At 59.6% G+C, this 14,419-nt stretch overlaps 1 protein-coding gene across 3 annotated transcripts in view; it reads left to right on the top strand.

The window, feature by feature from the left end:
- The window catches only part of LAMB2 (laminin subunit beta 2), a 31,630-nt gene that overhangs the window by 7,185 nt on the left and 10,026 nt on the right, over positions 1–14,419 (top strand). For 2 of the 3 annotated variants that reach the window (XM_068202039.1, XM_068202038.1), the window contains exons 1-10: positions 3,356–3,498; positions 7,356–7,600; positions 10,473–10,601; positions 11,151–11,284; positions 11,596–12,003; positions 12,328–12,595; positions 12,725–12,881; positions 12,983–13,054; positions 13,564–13,679; positions 13,995–14,209. In XM_068202039.1, the coding sequence (XP_068058140.1) occupies positions 7,492–7,600; positions 10,473–10,601; positions 11,151–11,284; positions 11,596–12,003; positions 12,328–12,595; positions 12,725–12,881; positions 12,983–13,054; positions 13,564–13,679; positions 13,995–14,209 (1,608 nt within the window). In that variant the 5' untranslated portion in view covers positions 3,356–3,498; positions 7,356–7,491. Of the gene's footprint in view, positions 1–63; positions 437–507; positions 693–768; positions 1,011–1,077; positions 1,282–1,373; positions 1,519–1,820; positions 2,029–2,108; positions 2,251–2,339; positions 2,517–2,590; positions 2,751–2,834; positions 3,499–7,355; positions 7,601–10,472; positions 10,602–11,150; positions 11,285–11,595; positions 12,004–12,327; positions 12,596–12,724; positions 12,882–12,982; positions 13,055–13,563; positions 13,680–13,994; positions 14,210–14,419 lie in introns of those variants that run through there. The other variant, XM_068202037.1, reaches the window with a different exon arrangement.

The raw sequence follows: 14,419 nt of genomic DNA on the forward strand, positions 1-14,419 counted from the left end.
AGCCGGTGCCAGTGGGGGGACCACGGTGGACCCGATGGTGCCCTGACACTACTTTCCCTGCAGCCTGTGACTGTGACCCCCGTGGCATAGCCAGTGCCCAATGCCACCGCAGCAGTGGCCACTGCGACTGCCGGCCTGGCATCTCTGGAGTCCGCTGTGACCAGTGTGCCCGAGGCTTTGCTGGTACCTTCCCTGCCTGCCAGCCCTGCCATCCCTGCTTCGGGGACTGGGACCGTGTGGTGCAGGACCTGGCCGCCCGTACCCGAGCGCTGGCAGAGCGGGCCAGCCTCCTGCAGCACACCGGGGCTGCTGGCGCCTTCGAGGGCACCTTCCGTCAGCTGGAGGAGAACCTGGCCACCGTACGTGATGTGGTGGCCACCCGCAACACCACGGCTGCTACCGCTGCCCACTTGACACACACCATGGAGGGGCTGCGGTGAGCACTTGGCACAGGACACGGCTCCCAGGGTAGCCGTAGGGGCAGCTTTTCACCCCCTTCCTTTGCAGGCGGCAGATCGAGGAGGCAACTGAGAGGCTGACACGGGTGGAAGGGGAGCTGACGGCTGCTCAGGATGCTAACTTCAATGCCAGCCACGTGCTGAACACTGTGGACCGGGGCGCCCGCGCCCTCAACCACAGCCTGCAGGACTTGGAACAGCGGCTACACACCCTCAAGACCTCCAATTTCCTTGGTGAGTCACACCACAGAGCCAGGCCGGGGTGGTCGGGCCATGGCCAGGGGTCTGACAGTGTCCCTGCCCCCGCCAGGTGCCTATGACAGTATTCGCCAGTCCTATAAGGAGTCGCAGGAGGCTGAGCGCCAGGCGGACGCCTCCACCCGTGCCGTGCCCAGCCCTGTCAGCATCTCGGCACGCACTCGCCACCGCACTGAGCAGCTCCTGGCCAGCCAGCGGGATGACTTCAATCGCCACAATGCAGCCAGCCGGCGGGCACTGATGGACCTGGCAGCAAGGGCACAGGCGCTGAGCCTGCACCCGCTCAACGAGAAGGTGGGACATAGGGAGGGAACTGGGGGAATGGCACCCAGAACCGCCCTGATCCCATGCTGCCTTGCAGGTCTGCGGTGTGGTGGGAGATGTGCCCTGTGCTGAGAGCCCCTGTGGGGGTGCCGGGTGCCGGGATGAGGATGGGGGACGACGCTGTGGTGGTCTGAGCTGTGGTGGAGCCGTGTCCAAGGCTGACAGTGCTCTGGACCGGGCACGCCATGCCCAGGAGGAGCTGCGTCAGGCTGCCAGCGACATGGCCCAGCTCTCCCACAAGGTGTGTGGCACATGGGTGCTGGTGGGACCTGATGGCACAGCCACGCTCTGCAGCCCTTGGGGCTGGCACCAAGCGTCTCTGCCCATGCTCAGGTGGCAGAGGCCAAGGGGAAGGCAGACGAAGCCCGGTTGCGAGCACAGGCAGCCCTGGACAAGGCGAACCAGACCAGGGCCCGTGTGGAGAGCTCCAACAAGGAGCTGAGGGAGCTAATCAGCCATGTCAAGGCCTTCCTGAGCCGTGAGTGCCGGCATGCCGGGAGGGCTGGCCACCCCTACCCGGGGCTTTGTGGCTCTGCACCTGCACCACGCTGCACTGATCCTGCAGTGCGCTGCACTGCATTGTTCCGATACTGCATGTGGGCTGTGCCACCCCTGCCCCATGCTGCATTGCATGGTCCTTGCCCTGCCCCAACCGTCCTGTGCCCTCCAGCCGTCTCTGGCCCCCCCTGCCCTGTCCCATGTTTCCCTCTGCCCTTTGGTCTGCCTGCCCCCTCCACCCCGGTGTGCTGTAGGGGACACAGGGACTGCTTCCACCTGCAGAGGAGGGAGCTGATCCTGAGAGCATTGAGGTGGTAGCCAGTCGGGTACTGGAGCTGTCACTCCCTGCTGCACCGGACCAGATCCACCGCCTGGCCGAGGAGATCAAGACGCGGGTGCGCAGCCTGGCCAGCGTGGATGCCATCCTGGAGCAGACTGCCAGTGACGTGCAGCAGGCTGGGCAGCTTCTGCGGGATGCCCAGCGGGCCAGGTGAGCCCAGGGACGTGAAGACACAATCCCTCCGAGGATCCCAGCCGGGGCTATGCTGAGGCCTTGCTGTGTGGCCGCAGGTCACGGGCAGAGGGAGTGCGGGGCACAGCCGAGGCAGTGCGGCAGGCGCTGGAGGAGGCGCGGCAAGCCCAGGGCATGGCTGAGCAGGCACTGCAGCAAGCTGCCGGTGACATCCAGCACAGCGAGAGTGCCCTCAGCATGGTAAGAGCTCCATCCCTACGACCACGGGACCCCATCCCCACCTTGTGATCAGAACGACCGCACCAAACTCCCATGCCACCGATCCCCAGATGCAGACCCAGACAGGAAGCGCAGAGCAGCAGCTGGCAGGTGCCATGGAGCAGATTGGGCTCCTGGACAGGCAGACTGATGCCCTGAAGGTGAAACGTGCAAACAACAGCCTGGCAGCCACACGTGCTCAGGAGGCAGCCAGCAGTGCGCGGGACCGGGCCGGCGAGGCCAAGCAGGTGGGTGATCAGGGGGCACCGGTGTCAGCAGGGGTCCCCTGGCGATTCTGCTGACCAGCCCCGCTGTCCAGCAGGTGCTGGAGGGGCCACTTCGGGACCGGTACCGGACAGCACAGGAGCTGGTGGAGCACCGGGCGCAGGGCGTGCAGCAGGCGGGCAGCCGGGCACAGCAGTTGCGGGAGGAGGCCGCAGGGCTGCTGCAGGATGCTCAAGGCAAGCTGCAGCGGCTGCGAGGTGAGGCCGGAGGGGGGATGCTGGGGCGGTGGTGGGAGCAGCGGTGGGAGGCCGGGCTGACTCATGCTCTCCCTGTTCTTGCAGCACTGGAGGAGGAGTACGAGCGGAACGAGCGGGTGCTGGATGCCAAAGCGGCCCAGCTGGGCGGGCTGGAGGCCAGAATGAGGGAGGTGCTGGCCACCATCAACCAGCAGGTCCAGATCTACAACACCTGCCAGTGATCCCCCGGAGGGGCCTGGACCCCCCTGGAGCACCCAGCCTGCGCCTGCCCCGCAGCGGGAGGGGGGCTGCAGGGTGCCCCCGTGTGAATAAAGTTGCAGAGCAAGACCGCCTGACCTCCGCCCCGTGCCGTGGGCCGTCTGCCACGGGGGCCCACAGCGGCTTCCCCCAGGGTGGGAGCTGGCCGCCACCGGGTGTGGGGCACAGCGGGGCTCGGGGTCGGGCGGTGGGGCGGGAATCGGCAGCGGGACCGGGGGGCACAGCACAGCCGGGACCCCCCCCCAGAGAAGCCCGGCACTGTCACGGACCAGACCCGGAACGCCCGCCGCCGGGACCGGGGCTGCCGCGCGCTCCCGTTGCCGCGGGAACGCGGCGGCACCACCCCGGGCCCGTGTCACGTGAGCCGCCACTGTCACGTGGGCGTGCCCGGCGGTTCCCGGAAGTGCGTCACGGGCTCGGGCCTGTCTCCGTTGTCGGCCCGCTCGGAACTTCGGCGCGGCACAAACAGACCGGAGCGGCGGGCGGGGCCGTGAGTGCGGGGAGGGCCGGGCCGGCCGGGCCGGGGCGGCGGCGGCGGGGCCCGGGGGCGGCGAGCGGCGCCTGGGCCAGCGCGGGGTGAGGGCCGCAGCGGCGGGCAGGGCCCGGGGGCGGCGGGAGGCCGGGATGCGGCCCGTGGGCACGGGAGCCGGGGCGGCGGAGAGCGAGGCAGGCAGCGGATGGCGGTGGCGGCTGCCCGTGACGGGCCTGAGTGGAGAGAACGTGCGGGGCCACAGGAGCTGGGGCCGCGGGGGCTGAGAGCGCTGCTCGGCAGGACGGGCCGAGCGCGGCAGCCCCGGGCGGGAGCCGGCGCGGTGACCTCGTGCTCTGCCCGCCGGGCCCGTTCGCACAAATACCGTTCGCAGGAACACCGTTCGCACAAACACCGTTCACAGTCCCTTAGCCCTCTCTCGGCCGGGGGCCGCCGGCTGCTGTCTGGACTCTCATCGCTATCCCTGCCCCTGGCCGGCGCGTTGGAACTAGATGATTTTCAAGGTCTCCTTCCAGCACAAACCTTTCTATGATTCAGTGATCGTCCCCCGATCGAGGGAGCTGGGCCTGCCGGCTTCCCCACTCAGCAGAGGGCTCACTGCTGTCACAATGCGTTGGGGGCACAGTGATTTCCACATGGGTTGGAAACATTTTGTGCGACAGTGCTGGCTTGAGTAGCTGCCCCAGGGGACTGTGCTTGCCCTGGCTCCACCCGTGTGTCAGGCATGCCCAGAAACTCGAGTAAAAGTCAAGCTTGAGCCTTGGGATTTCTGGTCCCTCAGGGGAACAAGAAAAAGAAGGTGACAAAAGTATTTGTGTACATGAGGGACATGTTTCTGTTGTCTGTGTTTAGAACATGGAGGATCTAAAAGTCCATGGAAAGATGATGCTGTTGGAATAGCCAACCTTCTCTGCAGCTACCCCTGCAAACGCCTTTGGGCACTGCTGGGGTGTGCTGTGGACAAGAATCAGGGAGCTCCTCCTGCCATGTGCTAAACCTGCCCCAGGCACGGGACACAGATTGCATCTCACTGAGTGCTTTCTGCTGTCCTTCCTGGTCTCGTGCTGCTCTGGGGAGGAGAGGCCCTTCTCGTTGGCCTCTTGCCCCCTTTTCTCTGGCTAGTCAAAATATTTGCAGTCTCAGCATGAGCTGGGTTGGGAAACTGCTCGAAGGGAAGACACGGTTAGGAGAAAGCCCCTGGCTGGAACTGGGTCTGGTACACACCACAGCACAAAGGCAGGGAGAGTAGAGCATGGGGAGGCACTTCTGTTCCCTGCAGCAGCATGGCCAAGCTTCCCCGGCTCTGGGGATCCAGTAAGGTTTGTAGGAGTGGCCAGCTCATCAGGTACTTCCCAGAGGTTCACCTGGCATCTAGCCAGAGCGGCCTTTCACCATCTCTCCCCTGCAGTGACTCCTACCGTGCCAACAGGAGTGGTGCCAAAACCTTTGTGCATCCAGGGGCTGAACATGCTGCCTGTATGTGTGTTTCCTGGTGGCAAAAAGTCTCCTATTCACCTGTTCTAATCCCTGAGTAACCTGTGCTTTGCCTTCACTCCTCCAAAACCTTGAAGTGTGTGCAGCAGCCTCAGGCTGCCATCAGTCTGGCAGCTGAAATGGGCAGAGCTCCAGCCCCCTTGGTTCCTGCCTGCCGTGAGGAATAGCTGTCAGCAAAGCACCCGAGGGAGCTGAGCCCTCAACGAGGCATGAGAGCAGCAGGCTTCTCCTGGAGGACTGACAAGCAGGCATGCAGCCCCGTCTCTCTCTCTCACCCCTTCTTGGGCAGAGGCCTGTCCTTTCTCAGCCCTCCAGGACCTTTCTCAGAGCTTGCTTTCATCCCTGCCCAGCAGTTATCCTCTGCCACCCCTTTGGATGTGCAGGAAGGAGGCAACAGAGCCTCTCCTGACCCTGCATGAAGCAGTCACTGCTTCTTGAGTCCCATTTCTCCTGGGCTTTTCATCCTGGAGGCAAAAGAAATACAGTAAAAAATGCTTTCCCATGTTTGTCAAGCCCAGGTGAGCTTCTTCAGCACCAGGAGACTGGAGCTGAATGACAGTGCAGCTGCCATCAGAGGCCTAGCCTGGTAAATCACTGCCACTTTCCCTGCTGTGGGGGCTCTTCCCATTCCTTCTGGAGCCAGAAGTGCTTCTGCATCCTGTAGAGACCCAGTGAGTGCAGCAGCATGGGGATGATGATGCTGCCCTCCCACACTCCTTCAAGCTCTTTGGGACTGATACTGGACCCTGCTCAGCATCTCAGTCTCCAGGTCACTTGGGCCTCTGCACCATGGGTGGCAGGAGTTGTCTGTGCCAGCTGGACAGACAGCTTTTCACTTGGCTTCAGTGGCTCTCTTTGGTGAGGGCGGGTTGGCCTGGAGAGAAGTGGTTTGGATGCAACACCTGTCATGGGGCTGGCTTTGCCAGAGCTGAGGGCAAGACCAGGCTGCTTTGCTCTCTGGGGTTCCTCTCAGTTTGGGGCTACTTGTTGCCCCAGACATTCCTAGAACACAAATGCCCTGGCAACATGGGGCTGGCAGGACAGAGCTGGCAGTGTCCTTCCTCTGTCAGAGTGCCTCCCTTGGAGGTACCTCCTGCCACTGGCCGTGCCCATGCACAGCAAGGGGTCTGTGCTTGGTACATGGGTGAAAGCAGGACAGGGTGTTTCCGAGGGACAGCTTGCCTCCCACTGATGGAGAGACAGGCTCAGTGGAGCTGTGCTAGGCCAAGGCATTGTTTGGCTTGGCTCCATGTCCTCAGATGGGAGCCAGGCCGTGGGATGTGTGTGAAACAGTGCACTGGGAGTTGTGGCAGGCAGCTGGCACCTGGGGGTGGGCAGGATCCAAGTGGCTGGGCCCCTTTCCTTGCTGCAAACCCCTGCAGGCTGGTAGGCACTGCCAGGGTCAGCGTGTGCAGCCAGGGCAGCAAGGGAGGAAACCTTCCCAGCTCTCTGCTCTCACTGCCTCCGCGGGGACACCTCCAATGGGACTGTTTTCAGTGGGTTGTTTCCTCTCTGCTCTCTCAAAGCCCTGAACACTGCAGGGTGACACTGATGAGTGCACCTGGGCCAGCAGCTCAAAAACCCTGTAGGGGAGCTGGATTTGTAGGGAGGGCATGTCTACAAAGGGGACAGGGGTGAACAACTTACATGCCCTGCTCAGTCTACTCTCTTCCTGGGGCATGAGGAGCAGAGGTGTCCTGTTTCCAGGCCAGGCCCCCCTGACGCTGTCTGTAAACTGGCTGGGAGATAAATATTCAAGGTTCAGTCATGCTGGTTAAGTTCCCAGCTAGTGGGAGAAGGGGGAGGAACTCTCCTTTTGCCAGGGAGCTCTGCTCTCATCTGTCATGGGAGACTGTCCCGGGCCTGCTTCCTTCTTAGGGTGTTACTGGCTCCTATTCTGGTGCTGTTACACAGGACACTTTGACTGAAATAGCTGTCACTCGAAGCTGTGTGACGGGCTCCCCCAGTTGACTCTGGAGGCTCAGTTTTGCAGATCCAGGCCTCCTCATGTCTTTGCCCTCGACTGTGTCTCTGGGTCTTAGCGCCAGCAGCTGCTCTGGGCCAATGTTGCTATAGTGGGAGCCATGAGCATGACACTTGCTTTCCAGGTTTTTAATGCGTGCCACATACTGAAGACCCCTGGTTGTATGTTGGGAGCTCTGACAAGCCCATGCTTTTGGCAGTAAGCATTGTAGCAGCTGTGATGAGGTAGGTTTCCTCATTGAGCGCTGCATGGGGCTTCCCATAAATACCATGGTGAAGGTCATGTAAGGGCACTGGCCCTGAGGCAAAGAGTGGATCCTGCTGCTGTTGGGCCTTTTCCACCTGCTCCTCCTGCCATGCTTGCTCTTTCCTCTCTTTAGGCCATTACTTCCTTGCCAGAGAGTTTGACCACAGAGAGTCGCCAAGATAGCTGGGCCAGGAAGAAAACGTCGCACCCCTGACCCAGACTCCATTACCGACCCCGGCGGGCTGTTTGTGTCCTCCAAACGGCTGAAGATGTCCAGCAGCACAAATGCCCCAGGCCAGAGGAGAGCATCTCGGGGCTTGGATGATGCCACCAACAAGAAGAAGCAGAAGGATCGAGCCAATCAGGAAAGCAAGGAAGGTGAGAGCCCCTCAGCATCACTGGTGAGCAGGCCCGTGGTGTCTCAGCCCCACAGCCTGGGAGCCTCTCAGCCATCTGCCGCAGGATAAGCAGATTTGACTAATCACTTCCTGCAGCTTATGGTAACCCGTGTGATGTGGGATCTTCTTTGACACAGTGTCCTCCCTGGACCTGTAACCTCCTTTCTTTGGGCACTACTTAGCCGCAGTGATGTTAGGAAGGTTGGGCCTGTGGTCTTGTTAGCTTAAGTCTGGAGCTGGGCTTGGTGATTGTTTCTAGACTCTGCTTTGGATTGAGCGTGGTCTGCCCTGATCCAGTGAGAGTGGAACTGAAACCTGTGGGTGCTCTTGCAGCTGCAGGCAGCACTATGACCAGGAGTGCAAGGCCTGCAGGTGGGGCTGGTGCTTTAGCTTCTGAGTCAGAACAGGGTGTGGTTCAGGTGAAGTAGTTGCTGTAGAGTAATTCTTTCTTTAACTGTCATGTATCCTCTGACAAAAATGATGCTTCGGGTGCAGGGAATGCCTGCGGGCAGGATGCCTGCAAGACTTTCTGTGGCTCTGGAAAACTGATTTCTGTGCTTGCTCTGTTATGATTATTGTAACCTCAAAATCACAGGGTGTTTTATAGGCCAGGGTAATTGAGTGCTTGGCGAGGTCTGTGCCAGAGCGGCCGGGCGCAGTCCCCGATGTGAAATCCCACAGTGCAGAGCACAGCACTGTGCTTTCTCTCCCATGGGAGGAGTGTACCTCTGGTAGGGCTTGGCTCTGCAGCCTCTGACGTGGGGGATGTCTTGAGGGCAGCCATGCTGCCCCTGTCCCCTCTGTGAGAGGTGTTGAGAGGCTGTAGGTCTCATACTGCCATGCTTCTCACACTGCCAGCCCCACCGGCACCTTTGCTCCAGTGGCTGTGGTGGTCAGCAGAAGTTTTCTACTGGTTTGTACCTGGTCAAGGGAGGCAGCGACAGCCCTCTGAGTGTTCCTGAATGGAGACCACAGATCCTGTTGCCACTATTTCTCTGCTCCAGGAGAACATGCTGTCACTTTGAGTCCCTTGCCTGGCAGAGTTCACTAGCCTGTGGGGCTAGAGTGGGCCTGGCGACACTTCTGGCTGTTGGAGGTAATTCTGTGGGTAGAAGGGATTAGGTGTCAGGTCAGTTTGGTTCCCCACTTTGATCTGGAAGGAGGTTTTCAGATGTGGACGTTGGCAGCTTGTGCAGGAATGGAAATGTTAAAGTGCAGCTGAGCCACGTGGTTCTCTGGTTACAGCAGAATTAGTTTGAGCATGACCAAACACCAGGTTCTTTCTGTCAGATCAAGACAGGATTCCTCTATATGGCTGGGGACTGGGACCTGGTGTACTGAGCTGGGCAACACAGCTGGGCCTGGATGCCAAAAGCTCACAATGAGATGTGCCTCAAAAAAGCAGTGCCTACACGGTGCAGAATTGTCGTGTTGCTTCCACTGTGGTACTGTTTAGACTGGAATATGGTGGTATGGCCCAGAGCAGCTGTCCTGGCACTGACTTGCTGCAGTGCTGCAGGCAGGACTCTGAGGAAGGAGAAATGTGAGAAAGCAGAGGAGGGAAGTGTGCAGCACATGCAGGATGAAAGGCCTGGACACAGATTCAGGGTAGAACGAGGTGATATGTGACATTTTCAGCATCAGCTTGCTGGCCTGTGTTGTGAGGTGACAGAATGACAGACCTGCCTGCACTCTGCTTCTCTGCCCACCAGTGTCTCGCCCTGAACTCGAGCAGGCTGAGACTGCCCAGGAGGACTCAGAGGAGGGTAAGTCGAGGCGTGTGCCAGCTGTCAGTGCATGGCCATGGAGTGCCCTCGCCAAAGGATCTGAAGCTCTCACCTTGTTGTGTGGTGCTCTGGCATTGAGCAGAGCTAACATGAGCACTCCCTTGCCTTAGTGTTTATCTTAACAGTATGTAGCCTTCCCAGGGGCGGAGAAAGGCTGTCTGCAAGGAAGAGGCCCTGGGTATGTGGCAGTCTGCTTGCACCTCAGGTGTCACAGTGCCACTGAGCACAGGCCTGGGATGCCTCACTGCTGACACCTGCTCTGCTTGTTTCTGAGTAGGACGTGATGCTGTGCTGGGAACATCCTAAGCTGTGTCACCTTGTGGGCGGCATTGACTGGTTTCTGTCTCAGTCCAGGCCTGCTTTGAGGACAGAGTAGGATGTCCTTGTGCCCCAGGGGTAGAACAAAGCTGATTGAAATCAAGGTGATCAAAATCACTTCCTTGTGTTGAAGACTTCAGGGCATCAAAGGCCACACCTGGAGCCTGGCAGGCACACAATGGAAGTTCTGCCTGCGCCAGAGTATCACTGCTGCACTCTTTTCTCACCCGTTACAGCGTACTTGCCTGTTGGCCGGCCTGCCCATCTTTCAGCCGTGTTAGCCACACTCACCTGGCAGGAGTACAGTGCTTTGATGGTTGCAGCTGGGCTGCTTGGTTTGCATATGCAAAGGGGAAGTGGCAATTTCTGATTGTGGTCAGAGTCCACCTAAATCCCCCAGAGTAATTCTGTGGCTTCCTTGTTCCTTGGGAAAGCAGCAATTGCTTTGTCATTGGCAGGAGCCACCCTTCCTTCCCAGCTGCCACTGCTGCTTGTGGCAATGCCAAGAACAGCGCTCCCTTTCTGATCTCTCCGGTTCCCACCAGGATTCGTCTGCCCTGCTGCAACATGTGTTCTTGTTTGTGGCCTATCTGATGAGGGCAGGTCCCTTTTAATTGTCATGATCTGTGTTCCCTGCGGTGACCTCCTTAACTGCGTGTGTGTTCAGGCTTGCATTCCCCAGCCAAGGAGTGGGCACTTCAGGCTCATTCCCCAGCAAGTGGGTGACACTTCCCTCCCTTTTCCTAGAGCTGCTGCTGGACTGGAAGCAGAATGCCGATGAGATCATTATCAAGTTGAATTTGGGCACTGGAGCTCTGAAGGCAGAGGATGTACGTGCTGATTTCACTGACACGGACTGTATGGTCAAACTACCAGGTATGGGAATGGAGTAACTGCTGCTAGCATTTATCCATTGGGATTTGGCGCAGCTCTGGGCCAAGCGCGGGGTTGCTGCAGGCAGACATCAAACCTTTCCCTCAGAGGCAATGCCCTGCTCTCAGCTGGCACACACTCAGGCAGCAGACAGGGCCCATAGGAGAGCATTGTAGAGCTGGGGAGGGCAGGAGCTGGCCTCTGTGCCAAGTGAACAAATGTCCACAGCCGCGCCAGTGCGTCTCTGTCCCCTGCTTGCTGGGATGGCTGAGTCAGTCCCGGGTATCCTTTGGAAAAGTGACTGTGCCCCTGAGGGCAGGGAGGCCCAGGGCCTTCCCGCTGGGAAGGAGGCCAGCCAGATGTACAAAGCAAGTGCAGGGAAGCTGGCTGGAGCCCTGGAAGGCTCCTGGGGTATGATGGCAGCCTGCCTGCAGCTTTCTTGGCTCTGAATGAGTGCTTCCTTCATCCTGGGGGCAGGTGAAAGGGGGCTGTGGGTTAGGTGACAGCTGCCTGGAGCACTGCCTGAGGTAGTGGTTCCCCTCTGCTTTACAGACGGGCGCCAGTGGAGCTGTCAGTTCTATGAGGAGATTGAGGGCTCCTGCAGCAAGATCCAGTGCAAGAAGGGCAACTTTCTACAGCTTGTGCTGCAGAAGAAGATCCCACTCCATAACTGGTCTTCACTTCTGGTAAGGAGGGAATATTCTGTCTGTTAAGGGAATTTGTGGAGCCCTGGGGAGCTGGAGTGAGCTCTGAGCTTCCTGCTGTTGAGCTCTCCAGGGAGCAATGTGGGGCACATCTTTCATCTGTGTGCTGCATGAGCCATATGCCACTGTCCCAGGGAGGTTTACCCCTGTTTCTGTCTGCCATGCATTCCCAGGTTCTGGAGTAGAGTCCTGGTGCAGTCTGGGAAGGGGGAGTGAGGGTGAGGGGTTGATAGGGAGCCTGAAAGATGCTGCTACCCGAGTACCTTCCCACTGTGCTGCATTTCTTTTTACAGAAGAAAAGAAAAGACGGATCCAAAGAACTGGCCAAAGGGGCTGCGTGCTGGGAGAACGGGAAGGAGAAGGCTGCTTCTGCAGAGTTGACCCCTGAAGAGCTGAGGGCTGAAGGCACAGAGCCACCAAGATCCCGGCGGGAGCCCTCCAACCCCAAACGTGCTCCAGGAAGAAGCGAAGCCCTGGGAGGGAAAAGCCCAGCCAGCCCAGGGACACAGAGTGGCCCCAGTGCCAAGCGGGCAGTATACCTCAAAGTAGCTCCCACTGAAGAGGAGCCGAATGCCAGGGTCACCGGGAACACAGAGCCCAGCAAAGGGCACAGTGGGAGGGCCAGCAGCCGCCGCAGCGGCAGAGCCAGCCAGGTCGATGCAGCTGCGGCCCTTGCAGACCTCGCACTGCCACTCGAGAAGGTACCTGGGGACCTGGCTGGACAGGGTTCCCCTGCTTCCTCTGCCCTGTGCAGGGGATGCAGGACCCATCCCTGCCAATAAGGATGAGGTGGGCTCTGGGATGCTGAGGGCTGACAGGAGGACCTGTGGTGGAGGAGAGGGTGAAGTGAGGACCCTGCAGTTGCTGTGCTGTGGTGCTAGCGGGGCTGAGCTGGCATGGGATGTGCAGGGGAAGCAGCTGGTATGGAGTTGTGCCTGACTGGCTGGCAGGAGCCACAGTGGGTGGGCCAGGACAGCTCAGGGGTGACAGTGTCTGTGTTTCACTATGTCTTTCTGTATTGAAAGGCTGTGGTTTTGGCCAAAGAGACTGTTCCCGTGGAGATGCCACCTCTTGCAGCTACCACAGAGGTGCTCCCCCACCGTGTTGCCACCTGTGTTGAGAAGAGAGTCCTGCAGCCAGGCAGCCCTACTGAGGCCTTGCGGAGCCGGGACTGCCTGCCCATCCTGGGAGAGAGCTCTAAGGCCATCCCAGTGGCCACCCCACCCATGGGCAGAGATGGTGAGAAGAGGGACTGGTCCAAGGACGACGTGGCTCTGGAAGCAGCAGCTGATGGTGAGTGGCCAAAGCCCATGGGGTGAGCCTGGTCAGGAAGGCCCATCTGCTCAGGACCTTTCCTGGGTCAGCTTGCATCCCCAACGTGCAAGGAAGATAATCTCTCTCTCCGTGGTTTTCCTTACTCAGAGCCAGAGCCTTTTGTAAGCCTGACCTTTGTCAAGAATGACTCATATGAGAAGGGCAATGATCTGGTGGTGGTGCATGTCTATGTCAAGGAGATCCAGAAGGAGACATCCAAGGTGTTGTTCCGGGAACAAGACTTCACACTAGTGTTCCAGACGAGGTACAAGTTTGCCTCGGGATGATGCCAGGCCGCTGCAGAGCTCCTGATTGTGGCTGGGCTACTTGTTTGTTCACCTCTGGTCACTCCCAATTTCTCTGCAGTGATTCGAACTTCCTTCGTCTCCATCCTGGCTGTGGGCCCCACACGGTGTTCCGGTGGCAGGTGAAACTCAGGTATGACTCCCGTCCTTCTAACCCACACCAGGGCAGGGGAGGTGAGAGTGCAGAGCTGGAGCAGGAACCAGTCCCATCTGGCAGTTCTGTACAGGGAATGCTTGTTTCTGCATCTGGAGGTTTCACTTACACCATGCTACACTGGTGCCCTGAGCCTGGTCTGCCTTGGCTGCGTGCTGCTTGCAGGGGAGGAAATCCCAGTGTCTCCTTGCCTGCCCCAAGCTGTTCTAGAGCTCTTGGGACAGAGCCAGACCAGCCTGTGTGCCCTTTGGGTAGGATGTGCAGCAGGAGAGAGCCAAGCAGAATGGATCTGTCAGAAAAGAGGCGCTCTGTGTTCTCATTGTGGCCAGGCTCGAGGGTTTCCACCCTGCTTCGCCAGGGCTACCTCAGGATTAGTGCTAGCAGGGTCACTACTGCCCGGAGGCCATGGGTCTGCTATGCAAAGACTTTGGCATGTCTGAGGCTGCTGTGGGGTCCGGGGCACCTCTGACTTGCTGCGTGCCTTGCAGGAACCTTATTGAGCCGGACCAGTGCACGTACAACTTCACGGTGTCTCGCATTGATGTCTGCCTGAAGAAACGCCAGAGCCAGCGCTGGGGGGGCCTGGAGGCTCCAGCCACACGAGGTCTGCACCCTGCCTTCGTGAACGTCCTGCCTGCCCGCTACGCCGCAGTGGGCATGGGCCCTCCTCACCACTACCAGCTGCCAGCTGGTGCTGGGTCCTCTGGCATTGAATGGTGGGGAAGGAGAGGGGCTGAGTGGGTGCAGGTAGGAGGGGTGTGAGGCAGCGTGTGAGCCAAGTGACAGGGGAAGGGCACTGCTCTTTCCCTTGCTCATGGGTAGGGAGAGAGCCTGTGTAAGTGTGGACTGAGCAGTTCAGCCCCACGGTGGGCAGTGTGTGGTGCTGCTAACCACAGGCCCACCCTTCCCCCTTTTTAAGGTGCAGTGGGTGGTGCAAAGGTTGCCATGCCTACAGGCCCTACCCCTCTGGATAAGAACCCTCCGGGCAGTAACCAGCACCCCCTCTCCAGCAAGGAAGAGGCCCGAACCAGTGACAAAGAGAAGCCACGTGTGGAAGATGGGGCTCTGGATGGCATGGCAGCCCGTACGGCCCCAGAGCACTTGGCGGTGAAGCAAGAGCCACACATTCCTTCGGTGAGTATGGTCACACTGGGTCTGACCTGGATAGGGGAAAGAGAGACACCTCCTCAGTGCCACTCTGGAGACTGAAGTACTCCTGGAGGAGGAGGTGGTGCCCCTCAGTCATAGTTGGCAGGACTGGGGGCAGCTGTTGGCCTGTCTGTCCCAGTCCAAGTGGGAGATGGTGTGATGGCTTCAGCCCTCTCTGGGGGTTTTCTTGGGCTT

This window comes from Anomalospiza imberbis, chromosome 11, assembly GCF_031753505.1.
Source record: "Anomalospiza imberbis isolate Cuckoo-Finch-1a 21T00152 chromosome 11, ASM3175350v1, whole genome shotgun sequence".
NCBI lineage: Eukaryota > Metazoa > Chordata > Aves > Passeriformes > Viduidae > Anomalospiza > Anomalospiza imberbis.